The sequence below is a fragment of the Parus major genome, chromosome 6, assembly GCF_001522545.3.
Source record: "Parus major isolate Abel chromosome 6, Parus_major1.1, whole genome shotgun sequence".
NCBI lineage: Eukaryota > Metazoa > Chordata > Aves > Passeriformes > Paridae > Parus > Parus major.
Genome location: NC_031775.1, coordinates 21,776,291 through 21,800,299, shown reverse-complemented (window position 1 = coordinate 21,800,299; position 24,009 = coordinate 21,776,291). Strand labels below are relative to the sequence as shown.

General features: G+C 48.5%; 2 protein-coding genes across 6 annotated transcripts in view; both read right to left on the bottom strand.

Moving 5' to 3' along the window:
• WBP1L (WW domain binding protein 1 like) overlaps window positions 1-13,971 on the bottom strand; it is a 59,064-nt gene extending 45,093 nt beyond the window's left edge. For 2 of the 3 annotated variants that reach the window (XR_004498172.1, XM_019007258.1), the window contains exon 1: window positions 13,727-13,971. Coding sequence is in view for 2 of the 3 variants with exons in the window: in XM_019007258.1 (XP_018862803.1) it covers window positions 13,727-13,943 (217 nt within the window). In the remaining variant the exon portion in view is untranslated. The remainder of the gene's footprint in view (window positions 1-13,726) is intronic. The other variant, XM_015632994.3, reaches the window with a different exon arrangement.
• A 3,071-nt stretch (window positions 13,972-17,042) lies between these two features.
• SFXN2 (sideroflexin 2) lies at window positions 17,043-24,009 on the bottom strand. Of its 3 annotated transcripts, none has more exons than XM_015633876.2 (12): window positions 23,931-24,009; window positions 22,774-22,946; window positions 22,298-22,468; window positions 21,315-21,413; window positions 21,087-21,162; window positions 20,924-21,009; window positions 20,203-20,263; window positions 20,065-20,131; window positions 19,471-19,520; window positions 19,124-19,173; window positions 18,836-18,883; window positions 17,043-18,442 (listed from the first exon to the last, which is right to left on the bottom strand). In XM_015633876.2, exons 2-12 carry the CDS (start codon window positions 22,932-22,934, stop codon window positions 18,343-18,345), a joined length of 969 nt encoding a protein of 322 aa, XP_015489362.1. In that variant the 5' UTR covers window positions 22,935-22,946; window positions 23,931-24,009; the 3' UTR covers window positions 17,043-18,342. The 3 variants fall into 3 exon arrangements, with proteins under 3 accessions (XP_015489362.1, XP_015489363.1, XP_015489364.1); XM_015633877.3 differs by lacking the exon at window positions 23,931-24,009 and adding an exon at window positions 23,662-23,903 and having other exon boundaries at window positions 18,260-18,442; XM_015633878.3 differs by lacking the exon at window positions 18,836-18,883 and having other exon boundaries at window positions 18,319-18,442; window positions 19,144-19,173.

Here is a 24,009-nt window from a genome sequence, read left to right as displayed (position 1 = left end):
GAGATCCTAAAACAACAGTTAGTTTAACCGAGCTTCCCATGGGTTCTCACTGCCAAACAAGCTTCATTAGCAAGTACCAAGTATTCAAGTACTGATGGCTTCAACAGATAAAATGGAGAACACAAAGACTTGCATCAGGAAAAGGAAGGCAGTGGAATAAAGCAGACAAGCAAGGAGAGAAAATAATACCTTGAGAAAAAAAGGCATACCATCATGATCTAAGTGCTGATCAAATCTGGTCTCTATCAGTATTAAATGAATGTGACCATAAGGCACAAGTCCAGTCCAGCAAGTGTTCCCTTTTGATCATTCTCTGGTGTCAATGGAAACCCACTGGAGCTTGAAGAGATAGCAAGTCATTGAGAGATGACTATCTAATTTAGCACACAGAAGGTGACTGAAAGTAAATTTGAGTTTCCACGCCACATCCTCAGGTCCAGGACTATCACTTGCATTTAATGAAGTCAGAGCACTCAGATTTCAATCACCTCCCTCTGCTTTCTCCCTTTGCAGTCAACAGTCTCTTCTTTCCTAGATACAAGGCTCTTCTTTCCTTTAGAAAGGCCTCCATGCCTCCCTCTCTCCAAAGTGAAAAGAAAACAGGACAAGACAGATCCCAGGTACCACAGCTTACATGCAGCTAGTCCTTCATGCCAAGTAGTACAGCACAGGGCTGTCCAAATTCAGGGCAAAAGCAGAATGACCATGTTACCTTTCATTTACAACTGACAATACCATGTGAGTCTTTTCCCTTGTAGTTTCATAGATCAGAGCAGAGTCCTGCAGAAGACTGACCTTGCAGCAGCAACCAACTGTACAATAGTAGGAACAATGGGAATGAGGTAGTTGCTAAACCAAAAGTTGTGGTAGCTTTAAGTGGAGGAGTTTCGAAACTGCTTATCTAGAGTCTCTGCAGGGAAAGCAGAAAGATATTTAAGGACCACCCTGCAGAGCCCCTCTGAAACCTTAAAGGTAACCAGACCTGCACATGAACCCAGGAGAACTATGTGAAAATTCAGCTTCCACCAGTAGCAGTATCCCAATCAACTAGCAGAGCCTCTTTGCTATACCTAGACAAAAAAATAAAAGCAAGAGAAGATAGGACATTTCACTCTGCTCAGCCTCTTGAAAGACGAAAGCAAAGAGGGGATTTTTTTAAAGCACTTGCTTAGATGTTTTGGAGGAAAAGAACAACTCCTAGTTTTCCTTCCATATTTAGGCTGAGACTTTTTCAGTATTTCCACTGTTGCGAAACAGAACACAGAAGAAAACAAATCTTCTCTGACTACACAGAAGTGCCAACCAGAAAGTAAGTCACAAAAACTTGTATAAATACATGGATAGCCCAAAAACCAGATGCACCTATCAAAGAATTGTTAAGTTTGCCTGAGTTAAGAGTGTAACTGAACTCTCTGTACTTGTTGCTAAGAAAAATTTCACTCAAAATAATAACCAGGATTCAAACTAAGTAAGAAATAATGAATTTGGGTTTAATTGGTTTGCGAGAAACCAAATTTGCAAGTGCTGTCCTTAGCCAGCTATTGAATATGACTGAGCCCAGAAGGCACTGTGATGAGTGACTTAAGTGGAGGCACCCTACACCCACCAACATTCCTGCTGAATGAATGTGAAATCGGCAAGAATTGCTTTTATTTATCTTACTAAAAGCATTTCTTGGAAGGGCTGGAAAAAATTATTTCAAATGGATTTTTCAGCTGAGAACAAAGTTGTATTTATTATAATTATGCACTCTCCAGTGTGGCCTGCCTTGCTGAGAAAGAACATTAAATTCAGCTGTGCACGAACTCATGGAAGTGACCTTTTTGAATGAAAATGTTGCAGCAAGAGACTTGTGGAGCATTCTCACTAAATAACCTACTGTCTGCAACTTGCAGATTAGTGCTCAGACCACTGGTTTTAGCTGCTACTTACACAGGCACAAGTCCACATGAGGTCAATCAGCTGAGAATAAATCGTGTGTGCTGCAGAATACAATATAGAGAACTGTACTTGGTCTCCAGCCCAGTATAGATTTATGAAATTTCATTAACCATCATGTAGAAGTGTAACATTGCAAGGCACTTTAAAGAGGTCTTTTCTGCAGGACACCCAGTGTTCCCTTTACATAAGAGGATCAAAGGTGTTATTGACACAAACTGAACAAGCTCTCATATTAATGAGAGCAACAAATGCAAGAACGAACACCCACCACCCACACAGAAATAGCCTACTCCCTCTTTGACGAAGGACAAGGATTATCTGAAAGATTTCTGCTCCATGGAAAGCCCACACACTTGGGGAGAAGACAGGTTAGCACTAAAGAACTAGCAAGTTAAACTAGAATGTTCATTTCATCAACAAATGAAAGGTGAAATGTAAAATAGCAAGAGTGCAAGACACACACTTGTCTGGAAATTAAGGATGTCGTTTCAGTGTGCACATCTAAAATCTCCTCCTTAGACACATCAGATGATTTTTACTCTTTGCAGAAAGGTTGGGTATCTCATCCTGTAAAGAGTTTAACACAGATGTCTGAGCCTTCCCAGCAGCTGGGCAGTCAAATTCCTGGTGCCAAAGAAAGCAAGGCAAGCTTTCCTGATGACGCAGGACATCTCATGGGCAATTGGAAGTCATTCCTTTGCCTGCCCAGCCCAAGACCATCCCACACTGATCGGGATCTGCTGGCAACCTGCCCAGGCGCCCCCTCCCTCACTCCCAAGGTATGCACGGCAGGCTCTGTGGTTCGTGGCCATCTGAAGATTCTGGTATGTAGTTTGAAAGCATAGAAAAGAGACTACCCTATGCTAAGCATCCAGAAGCCAAAATGCAGCTGTAAAAACAGTTTGCACTGCCAGTTTGGGTTCTGCGTTCACTTTTCAGATTCTGCATTTGCATTTCAGCCAGCTCGAGCTTCTCCCACTGCTCTGCTCACTGAACCTGCTGCTTTGCTTCCAAACCTCCATGTGCTGTTGTCTCCAAGGGGAAATTAGATACAAGAAATTCCATGTTTTGACTTTTCTACAGAACCAATTAGCTCAGCTGCAATGAAGGAAAAGCTTTCACTTGAACTAATTGTTTTCCATGCAGTAAACAGAGCACATGCAATTCGTGAGGGGCAGTAAAGCTCAATCCTCATGTGTCTTCACATGTTGATTGTTTACAGTAATGCTTTCCAGATAAACAGAAGAACAGTCTCCCCTCAAGTACAGAAGAAGCCAAGAACAATAAAGAAAAAAAACTGTATCTCAACAATAAGGTAAAGTTTGACCATACTACTTGAGGGCATTAAAAACCTTTGGACCAAAACCTTGCAGAAGAAAAACAAGAGTTTCTTAGTTAACAATTAATAATTTAGACCTGAAGACTTTCATCCAGACATCCAGCTGAAGAGGAAAATTACATAGTATTTATACAGCCAGTACCACACAGTCCCCTGGTATTTTGATACAAAAAATACAGTTCATAGTACATTTGCCATTTTAATGTCCCCACTGTAGATGAGAAATATGAAATTATTTTCTTAATATCATGTGATAAGCCAGGATCACAACTGAAGAGTTCTTGCAGAACTACTTGTGCATCAAAGGGAGTACATTGGGGCTTTTTAAAAATATTTTTTAATACTATTTGTAAATTCACCCTAAAAATAACCAAAACAACCAACAACAGCTAAACCCAAAAAATTTCTACTTTTTCTCCACTGTTTACCTTTGCATTAATCTTTTGGGCTAAGTAAACTAGCAAGACATTTCACCCTCGAAAGCCCTCATGACTGAAGCATATGCAAGATGCTTGCTGCCAGGATAGAGAAAAAGCTGACCAACACAGCAGCAGTGCAAGACACATAAATGAACAGGTTATTAGATTGAACCAGATAAAAAAAGTATGTTTAAAGACTATTTCTTTAATTAGAGACACTAGTTAAAATCCTAAACAAGTTTTACCTTGCACCCTGTCCTGAAGGAAAGTGCCTCAAGAAGGGCTGTTGGCAGGCAGTGCCTGTGCAAGAGAAGAGCCCCTGATAATAACAACTCTCAGCACAAGAATACAAACAAACAAAATCTAGGGTCATTCATTTCAGAATCTGTCCCAGCTTGTGAAGTGCCACTAGAACTTAAGGTTTCCAGAATGGTAAAATTATTTTTTTTCTGTGTAATTATAAAGGCCACATCTACAGCAAGACTCAGCCAGCCTCAAATTACACTCATGCAAGGTACACAGTTGTGTAGAGACAAATACGCCCCCCATTTGTTTGGTTCCAAAAGATCAAGATGTAAGGGGCCCACACCACCCAGCCAGGTTACTGTAAACATCTTATCTTGTGCTGCTTTCCTTCCCTGAAGACCTCTACCTTTTCCAGCCAAAGCCAAACTGTTCACTGCCTTGCACACACAGATTTAGTCCTGTTTTATTAGGACACACTGAATGTATTTAATCCTTTGGTTGCAAGAAAAGTTTTGGTTATATACTGCTAGATAACTTAACACAGACAAGAAACCATCACTGTCACACTTTGCGCTCCCCAAAGTTTATCTGCTCTGTTAAAGGCTGTGAAAAAAGGAGACTAGTCTGAGCCTCATCCACACCAGGAATACAGCAAGCCCTTACATTTCATACCAGCCTGAAGTTACATGCCAGCAAAGGTGAAACAAGGCAACAACAGATTTGTCTGGCCCTTAAACTAAAGATTTTCTGGCACAAAGCTTCTCGAAATATATGTATCATGCTGAAAATAAAGGAGGACTGCTTCTTCAGCTTGTCCATCTAGAGAAAGCAGACTGCATGTTTTAGAAAAGATAATGGTTGCTTCAGACCTTCTGAATTAATCTTTGGCAGGACGATCCTTGGCCTTTGCAGTCAACTGATGGGCCTAAGAGCACAAAATAGGTCTGAGGAGAAAAAATCTCCCAACTCCTGTTTTAACAGCCTAACCACTGGTTTAGTATGATCACAGACTCTGGAAAGTAGAGATACAACAAGCAGAAAAGTAAGAACCTCAGTAAAAACAATGAGCCACAAACATGAGAGTGATATTAATAACCAAGTATGTGAGATGCAAAAATTCCTAGTGAGATGAGTAGGAAAAAGGAGCAAAACAATGAGACAAAAAGAAAACAATACAGCTAGGAAAAAAGTAGAGGAAAATAAGAGCTCTTATTTTTGACACAGCGATTTAAGATAAACTCTGTTGGAGTCCAATTGCTAAGTGTCAGTAAATGGAGACAATCAGCAATGACAGATGTCTGCAAGCCTGTTTTATCTAAGCTGCAGATCACAGGAGGCTGGAGAGTCAAATGCAAGCTGTTTGTGAAGTTTGCATCTTCTAAAAAGACAGAAGTCAAAATGACAAGGTAATTTGAAGACAACACTACAAAGGCATAACCCTCCTCCTCCTCTTCGGCATTCACTGTTTGAAAAGCAGTCTGCTAACAACAAATGAAGCAACCACTAAAAAAAAGGAGGAATTCATCACACAGGAGACACAGACATGAGTCATGACTTTCACATGCATTCAGGTAGTTACATGCATGCCAAGTAAAGGTCTTTCAGACCATATCTGAAGAAATTTATTTCCTTCCCCCAAGAAGAGAGGCAAGTTTGGTAATTCTACAGTTACAATTGATACACAGGATGTGATGAAGTCAGCCCAGTGTTGTGGCCTTGAAGATTCTGCCTTCTTCAAAGGTTTTGTTCAGTGTTTACAACATCCCTCTACTATGCCCACCACCTCCTCCAGCTCTTCCCTTACCTCCTGGCTAATTATGATCTCAGTCCCCATTTAACCCTTTCATTTCACACCAGTCACTCTCAATTCTTGTTTAGCTCAGCTCTAAAAGGTGCTTTTACCAACTGCTAGCTCTGTGGGACAGATTTTTCTGCCCATCACCAGTGGCATGGCTGTCACACAGGATAATTTATGCAACAGGATAGCCTGATCTTCTGCTGGAGACAGAAGACATGCAGCTCCCATGGGTTCCCGTTGGCAGTCATCCACCATCTGGGATTTAAAGAAGATCCCAAACAGAGAAAGAGGTTTTTTAAAAAACAAGCAACTTCTGAGACATTGTAAACAAATAAAAAGCTTATTACAAAGAGTGAGGAATACAGAACTTAGCAAGGGAGAGGACTTCTGCCTATTTTGCACTCTTTATCAGGCCTCTGGTGTGGCTGCCACAATTATACCATTGTTTGACTGGACACATTTTCTGAGACTGTCTTGATTATGAGCTCTGATTCCACAATAAGTTAAAAAAAAAAGATCTCTTGTGGACAACAGTACCTGACCTGCTGGTCATATCTGTGTGCTGGACACAAGAGAAAAGAGTGAATCAGTTCTGCTCACTAAAAAGCCTTTGCACTATCCGCAGGTGAGTCATTAATGGTCAAGTGTCTTCCCTGCTTCCAAAGGAACACTTGACACCTTTTACTTGGGGAAAGCTCAGGATGGCTGGTGAGATTCCTGGCAAAACACACCCTTCATAGCTGTGTCTACAGCTTATCAACGTTTTCACCTTCAGTTTGTTCTTCAGCCAGCGGGAGACAAAATGAAATATAAAAGTAGCTTTGTAACCACTAGAGCTGACCTCCCATAAGTGTGTTCCACAAGGCTGACTTTGCAGGCTCACAAACTGTGAGCTCCAAGGGAGGCTCTGGTAAGAGGTAGGGCATGTATCAAGTCAGTCAATCCAACTCACAAACTTCCCGGTGCTTCTTATTCAGTGATTTCCTGTTTGTTTGGTTTTTAAGGTGTCTCTATGCCTATCTGTCTTCAGGAATTCTGTTGACATTTCATGCATCTTTGAAGTATCTTCCTATCAAATGTCATTCAAGTTGGTCAGTAGCTTCAAAATGGGGAGATGGACACTGATAATTACACAAAGCTCACCTTCTTCTGTGAACTATCTTCTTTCATTAACAAAATCCATTTTCCTGCTCAAGTCACTCTCTCTCCCTCTCCAGGACACTTAGCAAATGTCAGTATCTTGACAAGCTCCCTCAGCCTGAAGTAGAGCCAAGAGACAGTTAGTTTCAGCTTTTCCCATGTTCCCTCCCATATCTCAAAAAAAAAATCCCCACAAGCAACAAAACAAACAAACAAAAAACAAACCCACCAAAAACCAAACCCAAACACAAAAACCCCAAACCCAAAAACCAAACCCCATGAACTTCCACTTGAGTTGCCTCTGAACTATTTTTTACTGCCTTGCACACACCAAAACTAGAGATGCAAGAAAAATACATCACAACTAGAAGTAACAAACTTCCACCTTATAGTAATGGGAAAGAATTCAGAGGAAAGAAGGGGAAATCCTCTTTATTGCTAGCAGATCTTTCCTAAGGTCCCTGTTGTCTCTTACTCCCTAAATCTGTCACCCTGCAACTTGGCAGCCCTGGTAGCTGCTTGGATACCCACCTACAACTCTGCAACCCATTGTCAGCAAGATGCCACTTAAAATGCAGCTGGCCAAAGCTCTGTCCCCTTGGGATCTGCACTGAGGGTCCTCCTCTCAGACACTTCCTCATAAGCTTCCTGTGCACTGTCAGTGTTTGGATTTTGTTTACAATATGCCAGTTTAAAACTGCTTGGAAAGAAGGAACTGTCAGAAAACTGGATCTGAATCTCCTACACAACCCAGTTCTCACATCCTTTTTTTCTCTGGCCAGTTTAGACCAATTTTGGGCTATCCAAGCTGGATGGATACTGGCCCAGCAGAGAAGGCTTGCAAATAAACAGCACCACAAGCTTCCTCCACACTAAATACAATCTCTGCCTTCTATCTGCAGGTGTTATTTAGGGCACAGCATGCCAGGGAGCATTGGCCACACTGGCATTAAATGGTTTGTCCAGCTGTATCAGTCTGCCACCATTACCTCCCTCACTTTTCACCTAGCAAACCCCTGCATGCAAAGTGCTCTGTTACAGTTGCACAGACCACAGCTGTCATCTAAAAATAATATTGGAGGTGGTGATCCCGCTGATAATCACATCATTAGAGAAGAATCAAGCTTTTCCTTGTCCAAGCAGATAAACAGCAGTTCTCTGCAACACCTTGAGCCTTCCTTTGCAGTCAAACAGTGTCTGCTGCTGAAATCATGGAAAAAGCTTCATTTGTGACTGCCACACCAACACACTTCTTTTAACAAGCAAGGTAGGGGCATGCAATTCCTGCTTGGCAACCCTGCCCTCTCCAGCCAGCTGTTATTTCAGGCACGTTTGTTATGTGCACTCTTCACAGGCCCAGCCACACAGTGACCTGTCAGAGCTCCATTGCCACAGCACCCAGGTGTTGGTATCTCAAAATGCCTCTTCTTAGCCATGGGCTTTTTAATCACACAAGACAGCCGGGGAATGAGGGATCCAACTTTCCAGTCAGCATCTCTCAATGAACTCACAGAAGAATACTATCCCTTACTGTGAGCTCTTTTACTTCTGACTCAGAAGCACAGACCAAAACCTGGCATAATTAGGTTGTCCTGCAATGTGCAATGAGCATTTCTGCCTTGCCATGACTAATGGCCCTTCCAGGACTGTCACCAGCTCTGCCTCAGAGACAGATTTTAAGATTTCTGACATGCTGTAAAGGACTTTCCCACACACTGCAAAAACAGCAGCACAGCTTACCTGCTTGCCTTGGATTCATGAACCCCCTGAAACAAATGCAAGACAGGACTGTGTAAGAGCTATAGTCATCAGTTACATGCATTAACAAACTCAGAGGATTCCTATGCAGCTAACCAGAAAGGGTAAACTCTTACCCTGTAAAGAAGGGCAGCTCAGATCAGAGGAATATCCCCAAACCTGGTGCCAAACACATGTAAGGAGACAGAACAAAAGGCCATGTGCAGCTCAGCATACTGAAATTGGACATGCCTGACAAGGAGACCTTTGCATAGGCACAGCCACAACCACAGGGCACATCAACAGCACTGCCTGGAAAAGTAGGCCACAGGATCATTAGCCCAATGATAGCTTTTTGCCACAAGCAAAAGTCTGTTCAATCCTGCCAATCCTCCCAATGTGACTTAAAGGGAAAAACAAAGGCAAAAAGGAACGGTGGGCAGTTTGCATTTACTAAATATATATTGTCCATTAGCTCAGAGGATGGCCATATGGAAGATCATAAAGAAACACAAACTATTACCAACATTAGTGCCTTTCTAATACCACAGAAAGACGAAGGTGAATGTCAACATAACACCAAGTTAATACAGGCTGACAGAGCCATATAAAAGAGCAGTTTCTATTTTTGTCAGCAGAAAAGCAGCTGTTGAAGATACTTAGAGGAGCAACACCTCTGGGAATCAAAGTGAGAGTTCAGTGGGTGTTTTAGCCAGGTCTGAATAACTTCTGTTGAAATATGGCCAAACACCGAGTGCATCCATCCTCTGCCTAAAAAGGCCAATGGCAGATCACCACTTTGGGCAGGATCCCTGCTGCAGAGCAGCACCTCACACAGCAGAGCCACTGCTCAGGGACACTCAGTACTGGATGCTCCCACTGGCCAGATGTGGCTAACCTGGCCCATCAGGCTGGGAGGATGCAAAAATCCCCAACCATACCAAAACAACTCTGGCAGATTAAACCTTCCAAGCTCCCTTCTGGCACATCAATAACTATACAACAGTTGATGTAGTTTATTCTTAAAGAGGTGCTATATTTTTGTTAACTAATATTTGCAGGGTGGCAGGGAAGTTCTCAGAAAGGCAATGATCGGTCCCAGTCAGAGAGATGCCTTGACTTCATGAAGAAATCTGCCACTCTCCTCCCCAGGGTTCACTGGACACTTTCAGACCAGGCTTTCCATCTGCTGCCCAGCAGCAAGATGCAAGTTGAAAGTCTTACAGTGTTTTGTGTAATTATGAGTGCAACTCACAAACAAAATTCAATCAGCAAGAAAGTGTGCTATACAGATAAGACACTGGAGTTCACAGTGGTATAATCATCACAGAAAGAACAGTCCTTAACCCAGCCTGCAGTTATTTAGAGGTTCTTGTTCTGAGCAAGTACACCACATACTTTGATCTCTGCTGCCTCCTGCCAAAATTGTGGATATTAGCAAGCCAAAAAACCAAGAGTCACAGACAAAGATATGGCAGACAAAATACATCCCATGGTTACACAAGCAGCTCTCCTCCATAAGGAACCTGATGCATTTCAGGAGACACAGAAATGCAATTGTAACTAATGACCTTTACCTTAATAAAAACCGTTGTTTTGAACTTACAGACGAGAAGCCTGTTACATGAGAATTGAAACTTTGCTGTTCAGTTCACAGACTATCTGAAGTGATGCTCTGAAAGGGTGTGAATCCAGCCAAAGCCTTGGATAAAGTGTGGTAGCTCCATGGTGGTGCAATCAGAGCTGTGGTCACAGCCTTGGACAGAAACTTCGTGTTACAGGGGTGTTAGCCACAGTGACAGTCACGCTGAGTTATTCCTTAAAGCAAGGATCTGTCCTCTTTGTCACATATGATGAATCATGCCTCAATTCACAGTACTTCAAGCAAACTCTTTAATTTGGGATGAAATCGGTCTTCAAGAAGAACATGCTTCTGCCTGATTTTGGCTCAAAACCACCTTATTAGAGAAAGATGGATTCCACAGACTTGTCACATAGTTAACATTCACTTAAATCTCTTGTTTTTAAAGAAAACGACAGTTGACAAAACTATGTGATAATTAAGCTGCAGGCATGGGAAGCAGACAGATAGTTGAGACGGTCAAATAACCTTTATTCTGCCCTGTAGAGACAAACTGATAGAAAAATGATTAATGTTTGAAGTTTTTCATTACAAATTTTATCCAGTTTATTTTGAAATATATTAATTTCTTATTTCCTTCTGCCTCAAACTGAGACAGAGCACATAGCTAAGGTGTGCTGCTAAGACTCTACTTCTACAGCTGCTACTGAACACAGCTAGATTTATTCTTCCTGTGATGTTTATCCTGATTTTATTACAACATAATTGGAATACTTCTGCCTGTAATCTACTAATAAATGCTTTCACTCGAGTTAACAAAGTTTTGTGTTCTGATTACAAGTGAAACTGCAATGAATAATCATGGAGACAGATAAACTTGGACTTGGGATAGAAGATAATATAATAGCTCGTCATTTTCTCCATGATCCACCGCCTTTGATGATCCTGGGCAGCCTGGACTTATTTTAACCTGAAAAATCAGACACTCCTGTAGAGCACAGTGTGTTCTCCTGAATGTTTGTTCAGTGCTATGCAGTACAGCTCCACCTCCTGAATTATTTAAAGGACACATTTCTTGCAGCCCAGCCTTAGACCACTGGGTCTGTGGTACAGTTTTTCCAGGCGAGGGGGCACAGACCCTGAGCAAGAAGCTCCCCTGACAGCAGAAGCATTCAGGACATAGCAAATGTCTGCAAGGTATGTGGAAGTAGGCAGCAGTCACCAGAGGCAGCAAGGGCAACAGCACTCTGGAGAGGACAAGAGACAAATGCTGTCAGGGTTTCAGGGAGGAACACAGGAACCTTTGGTGCAGAGATCCTCCAAGTCCAGCACTGCCCCGCTGCAGATCTCTATGAACTCACTGGTTCTGATGAATCAGGCTCTAAGGCAACACCAAACCAGATGAAGTTTTGTTACACGCTAATTTCTCAAGATCCTACATTACCACTCTGGTTCTTGAGTGGGCAGCTGTCAATCTCTAGTGTGCAGTGAGATAATACCAGCCTTTTGATAGACAGAGTGTACATTTAAGATCTAAAAAAAGCTGTGCAAGTTTTATATAGACAAACTATGGAAAGGAAATGAGTAAAAGATGCATCCCTATCCAAGTGCTCTTAAAGAAAACGTAGGCAGCCAAAGCTGTTCTCCCCCACTTCATGTATTGTACCACTCAAGACATGTTATTTTAGGATTATTTCTGGTGCACTGACTAGAGAGTATATCCACAAGTCACAAATGCCACTATTCCACATGCAATCCAGATGTACAATTGCTTCCATGCCCTCCTCCTTTTTTCTTTCTTCCTTTCCTACTTCCTATTCATTTGACTACTGTATAAACTGTCTGAGGCAGGGAGCATCTTACGTAGTCTTCAGAGCAGTATGACATTTTTATTAGCATGTATAGGGTTGTAGAGACTCACAGCTACCATACAGATAATCCTTCCACCTGACCACTGCTCACAGCTGGGTACCACAACAACCAAGAGAGCAAAATGGTTCTGAGATGTGCTTGTTTATGTTTAGCTTATATACCTCAGCCTGAGGGTGAAATAGAACAAGCACCAGGACTTCCATCTATTAAAGGCAGTTGAGACAATGTGAAAAGCACACAGTTCAACACAATCCTGCATCTGGCTCCCTAGGGCAGCAACAGCCAAGCTTTAGCCTCAGTGTGGCTGAAAGGGATTTGGGATGGCTCTACCAACAATAATTACACAGCTTTTAAAGTTGATCTGGTACTCTCAACACCTTGAAAAGCAAAAAACAGAATTCAAAAGAACTCGTAATCTGTAATCATAAACAAACTCCTCACGTCCTCCTTCTGTGGAAGTATTGAGAAGTATTTTAGTGGACGCATTCCAGAAGGCCACATCCATCTGCATCCCTGCGACATTAAGTACAATGCACTTCATGGCACCTGTGACCTACAGTCACAGATCTGCGTCTCATTATCTCTGACCTTCAACAAATACTAACTGCAATTTGTAGTTTATACAGAATACACCATATCAAACCAGAAGTCATCATATTCCATCCATGCTCTCCATGGGATGAAAAAGACACATTGACTCCATGAATCATAAGATCCAGGTTGTACACAGGTTGCTCAGCCGAGTGCAGTCCTTGCTGAGTGGACTCCCACATCAAGGTGGGAGAAGTTACAGGTGTCTACACTGCTGGACTCAAGACCACCACTGGAGATGTGAACAGTACATATTGCAATATAGACAGGAAACAGAGTAAAGAGATGAAAAAGAGAGAGCCAACTCCATTAAAACCCTTTCCAACCATGACAAAAGTAGTAACCAGGTGGTCAGAGCCTACAAAGACAAGGCCTGGTTTCCCTCATCCCAGCTGAAACACGCTCCCTCTTCCTTCCCGCTGCCCACAGGTTTGCACCGAACCTCCTTCTCCACTGTTCCTGCCAGCAGAAGACCAGCTCACCTGTCCCACTTTCCTGCTGACCCACGTCTTCTAGCCAGCTGCCCCAATGCCATCCTCCAGCTGACTCCAAACCTCCTTCAGCCCTGTCCCTTCACAGGTCACCTTGCTCCCAGTCATCACCCCCAAAAGCCACCTGCACCTCCACCCGCAGGCCCCTGTGCACCTGCCAGCTCCAGCCTCCTGCCCTCACTACAGCCACCTTTCCCTTGGTGTCCAGTCCAACACCTTTCTCCTTCGTCCTGCAGCCACTCTGCCGCACAAAGCCGCTGCAAGCGGCACTGCCACCCGTGCCTGGATTCCTATACCACCTCTCCATCCCCACGGTACACAGGAACCGCCAGACCCAAGGCACTCCATCTCCTGCAGCTTTACTGAAGTCACGGGGCTCCCCAAACCTTAGGCGGGCCCGCAAAAGCCTCTTCCCCCTGGCACCTCATGGACACCCTGTCAGCCCCGCCGGACCCTCTGCCCCAAGGGCCGGCGCAGCCCCCCGCACTCACAGCCACCCCCTTTCCCAGGGACGCAGCCCCCGGCACGGCACGGCGCGACCCCAGAGCCCCCCGAGCGGCCCCCCCATACCTGGGCGGGCTCCGCGCCGGCGGGCAGCCCCTCGGGCAGGGCCTGGAGCAGCAGCAGGGCCATGGCGGCGCGGAGCCTCCTCGCCATCCCCCCCACCCCCCGCTCCCGCCTCGCCGGCCCGACTGCGGCCCGGGACGGGAGCCCAGGGGCACCCCGCGCCCGGACCCGCCCTCGACACTCGTCTATTGGGCGGCCGACGCGGCTTTCGGCTTGCCATTGATTCAGCGCGATGTCGCTTAGGGTAAAACCGGGAGGGGCGGGTCTGCGCACAGGGAGTTGCCATCTTGAGTGTGGCACAGAGCGGAGGTAACCTGCGGGAGTACTCTGGCCGCCATGTTGTGAGTGGCGGAACTGTCTGGAGAGGGGTGTGAGGGCTGCACGCACACACTCACCCCTGCAATGGAGCCCTGTGAGCACAACTGCGCACCGCGAAAAGAGGGTTCACAGGCATCCTCCTCCACAGCCACAGCCTCCCTGTGGCCGTCAGACACTCATCCTCCATTCAGCTGGTCTCTCCTGCTCGGCATGACCCTTGCTCAGCCTCCTCCCCAGTGCACTCACATTGTCCCAAACCCCAGCAGCCCGCCCGGAGCTGGGACACACCGGGAAGTGCGGCATGGAGAGGGTGCTGGCATGGCAGCAGTGGCATAGCACGGGACTCGAGGCATCCAGTGGATAGCGATGTGTTGGTGCCAGCACCACTGGGAGACATGAGCAGCATTGAGAAGAGGATCTCCCGCTGCGGCTATGTCCCAGCATGTCCCCACGTAGTGATCCCGCAGGATCACAGCAGGAGTCGGGGCATCAGCACTTGGCATTGATTCACAGCTCCGGAGAGACAGCCCATGTTTCCGGGGCAGTGTCAGCAGGTTTCTACACTGCCATTGCCAGCGTGCCAGACAACCTTCATGCTGGATTGACACGATGAGGTTCATCAGATACTCAGATAACACATTAAGAAAGGGCAGAAAAAATAATTGATTTAGCAGCTTATCTCCTGCCCTGAGTTTTTCCTATCCATATCAGCTCACCTGCCTGCTGTTGGTGTGGGCCAGCAGACGTTCACCCATCACACCTTCAGCATGCTCACTCCTCTTCCTGTGGCAGCCAGATCCCGGCCTCCACCAGCCCTTGGCCAAGCCCTCCAGGTAGGACTCTCAGTGCTTGAAGAAGCCCAGCAGCCTCCTCAGCCCCTACTCAGGCTCTGCTGCAGGCCAACGTAGCAATTTTGTCATTTGAAGTAAACGTGCTGGAACACTGATATTTCCGCCATACACAGTTATTAAAGGAGCTTTATTCCTGTTTCCCAGCTAGCCCTGAAATTAGAGGCACAGCAGGGAGAAAGCATGGAGTTCACGGGAGCACAGGACAAGCCCAGATCAGGTGTGACTCATTGTTGGAGAGCAATTAACACTTTCTGCTCTTCCCAAGCAGGGATGCGTCTGGCTCTGACTCGGCAATGAGGTTTCCTTCCTGTTGCAATGGGAAGTAGAGGCCAGGCTGGCCACAGCTTTGTAGCAGCTCCTCTGCTCTCCTGTGAGACCAAGGCAGGCTGCTGACTTACTGTGGTTTTGGGGAGGGCTGGCAGGCACTGGCTGCAGTGACCATGTCCAGAGTGATGTGAGTTGTTGAGATGATTTGAATCCTCGGGGGAGATTCCAGCTTCAACCTAGAAACCTAGAAACCCTGCTGAGCTGAACTGTCAGCTGGCATAAATCCATGTCGATCTGAAGAGGGAATCCACTGCTATAAGCTCAGGGAGGCGGGAGGGAAGGTCTGCCTTGAGGATGGCTTGCCAATACTACAAGCCCAAAGCAAACCTTTTACTCTGTCCATAAGCAATAAACTGCACCATGTCCCACTCCCCAGGGCAGGGGAAGAGCTGATGTGAGATGGCAATAGCACTTCAGGGGGTCTCTGTGTTCCATTGCCCCTCTAGTACAACTAGGGACAGGAAAAAGGGAGTGGCAAAAAAAGCTGAGGCTTTGCTGCTGTGGTCCCAGGCTTGGCTTCATGTGGGTGCTGTCCCAGCATCACTGGCCACAGAGCTCCCTGCCCTGCCAGGACCTCTCCAAACTGCCAAGGCAGGAAGGGTGAACAGCAAGAACAGGGAATGGGAAGTTTTCAGGTGCTACAGCACATCATTTTACTAACATTGCCATGCTCCCAAGCCCAGAGGCACCTTGGACCCAAAAGACTGTTACAGGTACTTTTCTAAAAGTCCTCACAGGTGTTTTGGCTGTAGGACAAGAGCAGCGGAGATAAGAGGCTTAAGAAAAGGAGGGAGCAGAGATGTCTCCATGTGGCTTCTCTCCACTCCCAACAGGAGCGACATCTGTTTCATTTCATGTCCTTATCTATTACTTTAATTGTGCTTTAACAAGAGATCTAATAATGACCAGGGAATAGATATACAAGTTTGAACACGTTTTCCTACTTTCTGCTCGGCTATTAATTATTTCAGAGCTCTTCTACAGCTTTCTAGCAGTAGCTACATGTGGTTGGAGACATCATCCTTTGCCTACTGCAGCTTTGGCAGAAGCAAACCTGCTGTGGATACAGCTTGGCACTTTAAGAAGTACCTTTTGGGTTTGCCTGCCCTCTCTAAAGGAGCAGAATGGGTAATATATCCCTACTCAGGCATGTGGCTGATGTGAGAATGCTGCTGCCCTAGAGATCTGACATGTATTGCTGAGGAGGAAGAAGCATGGATCATCCACTGGGCCATGGGGCTCTCAGAGCAGCCACGTCATGTGGCTTTGTTAGAAACACGCTTGTCCCATCAAGGGATGTTCATCAGCAGAGAGCCTGGATGCAACTGATTGAAAGCCGGGGCTTTAGTCCAGGATCTGGGCTCCTTTCTCCCCCAAACTAGGCTGCAGCACACTCAAGCTGCTCTCCTTTGGGATGGGAGAGGCCTCATGGCAGACCCAAGATAGCATCATGAAACTCTGCCTGGCCATGAAGATAAACAGCACCCATGGGTGTAGGAAGGGTCACCCAGTGTCCTCCCGGGCCCTGCAAGAGGATAAGTGTCACTGTGAACATAGGACAATCACCTTTTGTCACTTGCCATGGGACTTCGCACTCCCAAGAACCTCTTGGGGAAGGCTGTCATTGAATGTCCAAGCATTTCAGAGCTCATGCCATTCCTTACACTCTTCCTCCTCCTCCTGGTCCCTTTGCTCACCCTCACCCTGATGTTTGGTCAGTCACAAAGCCCACACCTTTCCCTTCCAAGGCAAGCATGAGACCCATGTAAAAGCCCAGCCCAGAAAACCAGAAACAGAGATCAGCCAGAAGCACAACCCACAGCTCTTTTTTAAAAATTACCACATTTATTTTTCAACCTTGCTCTGTTGTTTGCAGTGATGCTATTCAGAGCCTGAATTAATGTCCTGACAGCTCTGTGACAAGGAAGAGAGGAGCTACTGGAGAGTGTTCAGTGAAGGGCCACAAAGATGATGAGGGATTTGGAATGTCTTTTATGAGGAGAGACTGTAGAGCCAGGCCTGTTCAGTCTGGAGAAGACTGAAAGGGATCTCATCTATGCATATAAATGTCTCAAAGGCAGGTGCCAAGGGCATATCTTTTCAGTGGTGCCCAGTGACAGGACAAGGAGCAATGGCCATAAACTAAATCACAAGAAGTTCCACCTCTTGTGAGGAAGAAATTCTTTACACTGATTATGGCAAAGCACTGGGACAGGCTGCCCAGGCAGGTTGTGGAATCTCCCTCTCTGGAGATACTCAAAACTCACCTGAATTCATTCCTGTGTAACCTGCTCTAGTGATCCTGCCACAGCAGGGCGACTGGAATAGATGACCTCCAGAGGTCCTTCCAACCCTAACAATTCTGTGATTTCTGTGTCCTCTTCCCCATGTCAAGGGGGTACAGAGACAATTGTTCCCTAAAGCTGTAGTTTCATGGTTCTGCTGTGGGGATAAGAGATATAGGACAAGGGTGACAGTGCTCAAAGGAATTAAAAAATTAGAGCTAAAACAATTAGCTGTTTCTTTCCTAGATGGTGGCAAACACAGAGTGAATAGAACCTGAACCTGAGAGCAAGGAATGCATAGTCCAAGCATTGGTCTTTGGACTTTGGGATGTTCACTCTCGTGGTGCAGAGAGAGCAGGTCCCTTCACACCTGCCAAGACATGATCCAGCTCTTGGGAAGAGGCTACTATGATAGTTTAAGGCAGGAATGTGGTTTGGTTGCTGGTACAATGGCAGGATATCTGCTTTTGGAGGTAGAACTGTGCTCTGAGCCCCAAGGGAGAGTGCCTCATGCCTCTTGGGGCCAAACCCAGTGAGGCCCAGACAGGCTGGGCCAAAGGAAGGCACAGGAAGCACAGGCATCCCCCAGGGCAAGAGGGACATGGCAAGGCTGAGACATGGCCAGCAGCAGGTGGGGATGGCTCAGGACAAGCCAAAGTGCTGCAAGCTGGACACACAAAGTCAGATCCTGATTCTACAGTGGAAGAAGGCTGCAGAGAAAGTGCTGGGTGGGGGAGCAGATCTGGACTGGGCTGTGCCTCTGACCCTGCTCAGGGGACATGGGATTGGTGGTGGCAGGAGGCCAGAGGGATGCAATGGTTCCTGAGGTAGTCTCAATTCACAGTCCTTTGTTAAAATAGACGTAAGGCACTTTGTCCCCATGCTTGGCCATGATACTGTCACGCAGCTCCACCTCAAGATCAGCCAGTGCAAGGGAGCTGTGGAGAGAGGGGGATACACACTGAGAGCCATGATCCTTCTCCCCAACCACTAGTCAAGCCACCCTCCCCTCCCCATTGCCATTTGAGGTCCTGTACAGTCCCTGAGATCTTGCAGGCACATGGCAAGACCCACCACCTTCCCCTTCCAGTGCTGGAAGGCAGAGAGCTGCCCATGGAGCTGGGTGTCCTGTCACTCCCAGCACAGAGCTCACAGAGCAGGGGAGCCATATGCTCTCCTGCTGCCCTGGGAACCAGCGTGTACAGGCAGGCACTGCCTTGGGTTGAAGGGTGGGTGCCCATCATGCTTTTCCTGGGATGGGCAGAGAAGGACTAGGGGAGGAAGAAGGCTCCTGAGATCCCATGCAGGAGAGGAAACAGTGGAACAGGTACCATCTCTGGGGGAAGAGGGCGCAAGCTGCTGGCACCATGAACAGGAGGCTGTGGGACAGAGAAGAGCAGAGCATTAGTCTTGGGGATCCCAGCCTGTTTGCCCTTCAGCCATAGGGATTTCAGCCCAAGAGGATCTGCTCACACCCCATGATTCCCAATAACTGGGGGAAGCCCAAGCTCAAAGGTAAGCAGATTTGCGATCCCTTCTGGGAAAGAGGTATTTTTTGAAGCATCTCTTTGGAGCTGTACTCCAGGCACTCACAGGCATTTGAGCAGTGAGATACTTACAAGCCCCCGCAGAGCAGCACCTGCAGAGGCCCGTGGAGAACCCGGATCCGCTGCAAGAGAAGAGCCAGGAATGAGCTCCTGGTCTCACCACAAGACCCACTCACAGGGTGAGCAGATTTCTCCCCTCAGTAGGGCTGAATGCCCAACCCCTCTGGTGTGCACCAAACCCTGTCACCCTCCCACAGCCTCCTCATGTGACTTGAGAGGCCATTGGTGCATCAATGACTGAAGTAGGGAGCAAAGCAAGCCAGGCTCTGCAACTCCCCATTTGATCCCCAGCATATCAGCAGCTGGGAAGCAGGGCTGGGGCACCACAGAACCCACTGGCAGGAGAAACATGCACTCACCTGCATGAAAGGGAATTTCTCCAGCCGCTCCATGATGATGGGCAAAATAACTAGGTACAGAGAGCAAAGGTCAGCCCAGATCCCAGAACAGCTATCCTGCTAGCCAGCCTGCAGGGCTGTCCCAGCAGGACCATCCGCCTGGAGGCCATGGCAGCAGCTAGTTATGCTGGTGGCTACTGGGTGTTTGTCGACAGCAAGGACCTGACACAAGACCCCCACACATCCATCACCCAGGCAGCATGGTCTGTGCTCCTCATGGTTCTGTCCTTCCTTCTGGGCTTGCAGCATGTCAAGGGTCTCAGGAGCAGAGTGGGTGCTGGGCTGCAGGGTGAGGGGCTAGGGCCAAAGAGCATGAGATGCATCCTTGTGGGGCCAAACTGCCATAGGAGCATCCCCTGTCTCCCAGGCTGTGGTTTGGCATGGAGGGGGCTGGGCAGCATCTGATGGGAATGGCTGGATGAGGAGAGCAAACGCCATCTGGATGTAGGGCCACCCTTCCTCTTCTTCATGAGGGAAACTCAAGCAGGGGAGGGCAAAGTGGTGGGTCCTGGAGAGCCCCAAGTTCAGTTGTGCACCCTCCTGCCCCACACTCACTCATGCCTGGTGCTGCCATGGTGATCCTGGAGACCACAACCTGCGCGATGCCCTTCACTGCTGCCCTCTGCAAGCAAAATCAGCAGGTGAGCCCCGGCAGCGCCATGCCCCAACCCGTATCCCCATCCTCAGACTCACCCTGGAGCATCCGAGCTCGTTGTTGTTCTCATCTGTCACTGTGATCCCGTTGATGATCTCCCTGAAGGGCACAGGCAGCTGTGAGTGGAGGATGGGATGGCCAGGAAAGCATGAGGACACAGCAACGGGGTAAGGGGATGCCAGGGGAGTTCTCTGTACGCAGCAGCCCCGGTTGCCCCCAGGACACGGGGCTCCAGCACCCTGGGGCAGCGTGGTCCCCAGCTCAGCCGATGCTGCCATCTTCAGGGCACAGCTGCAAGCAGGATCTGGCCGTGCTAGGGACAGACACTGCCTGGGATATGCAGCTGAGCCAGGGCACAGTCCCTCACACAGCACCTGAGCTCCTTGTGCCGTGACTTGTGGGAAACCCCAAGCAGCAGACATAGGTCACCACAAGGACCCCCAACTGGGGTGTCCCAGCATCACTATATCATGGACTGGGGTTCTCTCATGACATGCAGATCTTTGGGTCCAAGGGAACTTCCAGCACAGATTCCAGAACAGCTATCCTCAGCCAAAAATCCCCCTCCTGCTATAGGTGGAGGCTGAGCTATCCTACCCAGCACCCTCCACCACAGACACAGCACTGCACATGCACAGACCCCAGTTCACCTCCCTCCAGCTCCCAGGATGGGAATCCAAGGCAGGAAGGCCAGGCAGCCCAACTTGCCTTTGGAGGGAGCTGGGTCCCTCAAGCGCCCCAGCCACGTGTGACACTTACTGTTGCCGCATCATGGGGATATTGACACAGTTGGCAGCAGCCACAGCTGCAAATGGGACCCAGCGGGCCAGCAAGGGAGGGGCTCGCTGCAGGAAACAGGCTGGCATCAGCACAGGAGAGCAGGATGTGCCCAGCTGCCCCACCTGGCCCTGGCCTGGCATACCTTGGTGTAGAGGTTGAGTCCCACTGCGGTGGCCAGGGCTGCACCTGTGGCTGTGACATAAGCCACCCCAATTTGCCTGGGGTGAAGGGAGACAACAGGGAGACAACAGAATCACCAACTCTGACTCAGCCCTGCTCCTTCTGTGCCCAAGACACGGCATAAGGGGTCTTTACAGGGCATCCAGGGGTGCATCAAATGGACACACTCCATCCTGTGGGGCCCGCTCACCTCAGAGAGATGGGGGAAGCAGCGTTGCGGTTGGTGTAGTTGACAAAGGCATTGAACGACTGGTTCACCCACTGCCAGAAAATCACAGCAGGCACTGTCCTGTGGAGGGAAGGGACCAGGAGAGCACTAAAGGGCTGTCAGGGACACCTGGGCTGTGCCCGTGGCCAGGTTTGGCAAGGAGACAGCCAAGATGCCTGCAATCCACTCATCATGGTGATTCCATAGGGAAACTTTGGCAAGAACTGTGGCAAAGTGACAAGCTAATGGCAGAGCTGGGAAATGATCCCAGGAGTTCTGGTTGCCCTGGGGAGCAAGGGAAGGGGGGGCTCAGTTGTGCAAGGCACTTGGGCAGGGGTGGGAGGGATGGCTCTCAGCAGGGTGGCAGCCATCCTCTGCTGGGCTGAGATAAGCCTTTGTCAGAGCAAGCAGCAAGGATGGGACACATGAGGACAGAAGTGGCTCTGGGGAACAAGGGTGTCTGGGTCTTTACTGTTGTCTCAGGGACACTGACGTGGGGCTGGAGATGTGGGTCTAAGCATGCTTTGGTATGAAAGGGGGTGGAGAAGGGAAATGGATAGAGCTGTCAGCAGGGGCTGGGGATGCTGAAGCAGCCTGGCCTAGGGGCACATTTTGTCCTCAGTTCCAAAGACTGCCATGGGCCACAGACCAAGAGCAGGAGCCAAGTAGGATTTGGTTGCATTAATCATTACAGGGGCGCTGAGCTCAGGGTGAGGTGAGACTATCACCAGCCATGCCAGGGGCCAGCGGGATCTGTGGTGCTTCTACCACAGGCTGGGCTCTGGGGACAGAGCCCAGAGACACTGGGCTTGAGCACATAGGCAAGCACAGCAGCCATGGGCATGCATTGGATAGCACTCTGCCCCAGAGGAGGCAGCCTGGCCATGCTCTGGCCACCAGGGAGTTTGAGAGGGGCTGGGGGATGTCAGGGCTGCTTCCCCAACCTGGTGTACCCAGGAGCTCACCGATAGAACTGGAGCATGCAGCCAGTGATGGCCATGCCCCCTGGCACCTGAAAGGACATCCTCCCAATGAGGTTCATCTTCTCACCGCTGTCAGGGTGGAAAGCTGAGTCGTACAGCTTCTTGGCATAGAGCAGCTGCTCCTGGCTGCTTCCTGGTGGCACCAGCCCAGCCCTGCAAGCCCAAAGACCATCAGGGGAAGCTGCACAGTCCCACCAGCACCCGACACTGCCGAGGCACAGAGCTCCGAGCACCACATGAAAGGCAGGGGAAACATCTCTTGAGAAGTAAGCATGTCACAGCTTGAGGCTCCTGGGAGAAGCCTGGGAAATCCCCCCAAAACTACCTGCAACAGATGTTACATCACAGCATACCTCCTTGAGAATGACTGCCTCCATCCCCCTGCAACACTGCACTGTGGTTGGCATGGCCATGAATGCAGGGACGGTGCTTGCCCCAGCTGCACCCCTGCCCCTCACCTGCAGCCCTCCACCAGGGCCTTGGCCCGGTCCAGCTCCTCCTCCGGCACCAGCACTGTCCGAGGGTCGGTGATGTTGAGAAAGTGCTTCAGGCGCCCCACAAAGGTGCTCTGGTCCCAGCGTGGGGAGTCGATGTTGAAGTCAAGGGAAACTGTAGCCATCTTTGTGTAGGCCTGGGCAGGGGGAAAAGGCCACTCAGTATGATCCTGCTTTGCTTGCTCATTGAGTGCATGCCTGCCACGGCCACAGGAGCAATCAGCTGGGTGAGAGCCATGGCAGGTTTATGTTTAACAGGAAAATTGGACTTTCAGCAGCCCTGAGCCCAGGGCTCAGCCCCTGCCGAACACTGCAGTCAGGCTGCTCCTTCACTCATCACCCTGCATGCTTTGGGTTGCCCCACTTGTGGTGCACCCCACAGCACCTGGCACCCTCTCCTCGGGGTGGCATAGTGCTGCACAGCACCGTAGGGCCCTACTCAACCCTCCAGAAGGCTGCCCTGCAGGCACTCCTACAGGGGCACTACTCTGCAGCCTCTGTGTGTGCAGAGCACAGCACCCTGACACTGTGCTGTGCCCCCATGGCACCATCCTGCACATCCCTCTAATGCCACTCTGCACTGCCATGGAATTTCCCTGCATGCTCCCTGGGGTGCTGCACCACACCCCCACTGTTGCACAGCACAGAATCACAAAATTAATTAGGCGGGAAAATATTTCTGAGATCATCTGAGTCCAACCTAAGACCAAATACCACCATGTCAACTACAGCATGGCACTGGTTCAGTCTTTCCTAAAACACCTGCAGGGACTGTGACTCCAACACCTCCCTCGCTAGTCTTTTCCAGTATCTAATCACCCTCCTGTAAAGAAATTCTTACTAATGTCCAACCTGAACATCCCCTAGCACAGCTCCAGACTATATCCTCTCATCCTGTCGCTGGTTGCCTGTGAGAAGAGGCCCACTCCCAGCAGGCTGCAACCTCCTTTCAAAGGCAGTTGTAGACAGCGATAAGATACCCCTCAGCCTTTTCTCCAGGTTAAACACTCTCAGCTCACTCAGGCACTCCTCATAAGACTCGAGCTCCAGACTCTTCACTAATTTCCTTGCCCTTCTCAGTAAGGCACAGCACAACGCGGCCTGGCATAGCCCCAGCACACCTCCAGCGCAGCTCCGCACGCTTTATGTCGACTCGGCGCGGCTCAACACAGCCCGGCACGGCACGGCCACGGCACGGCC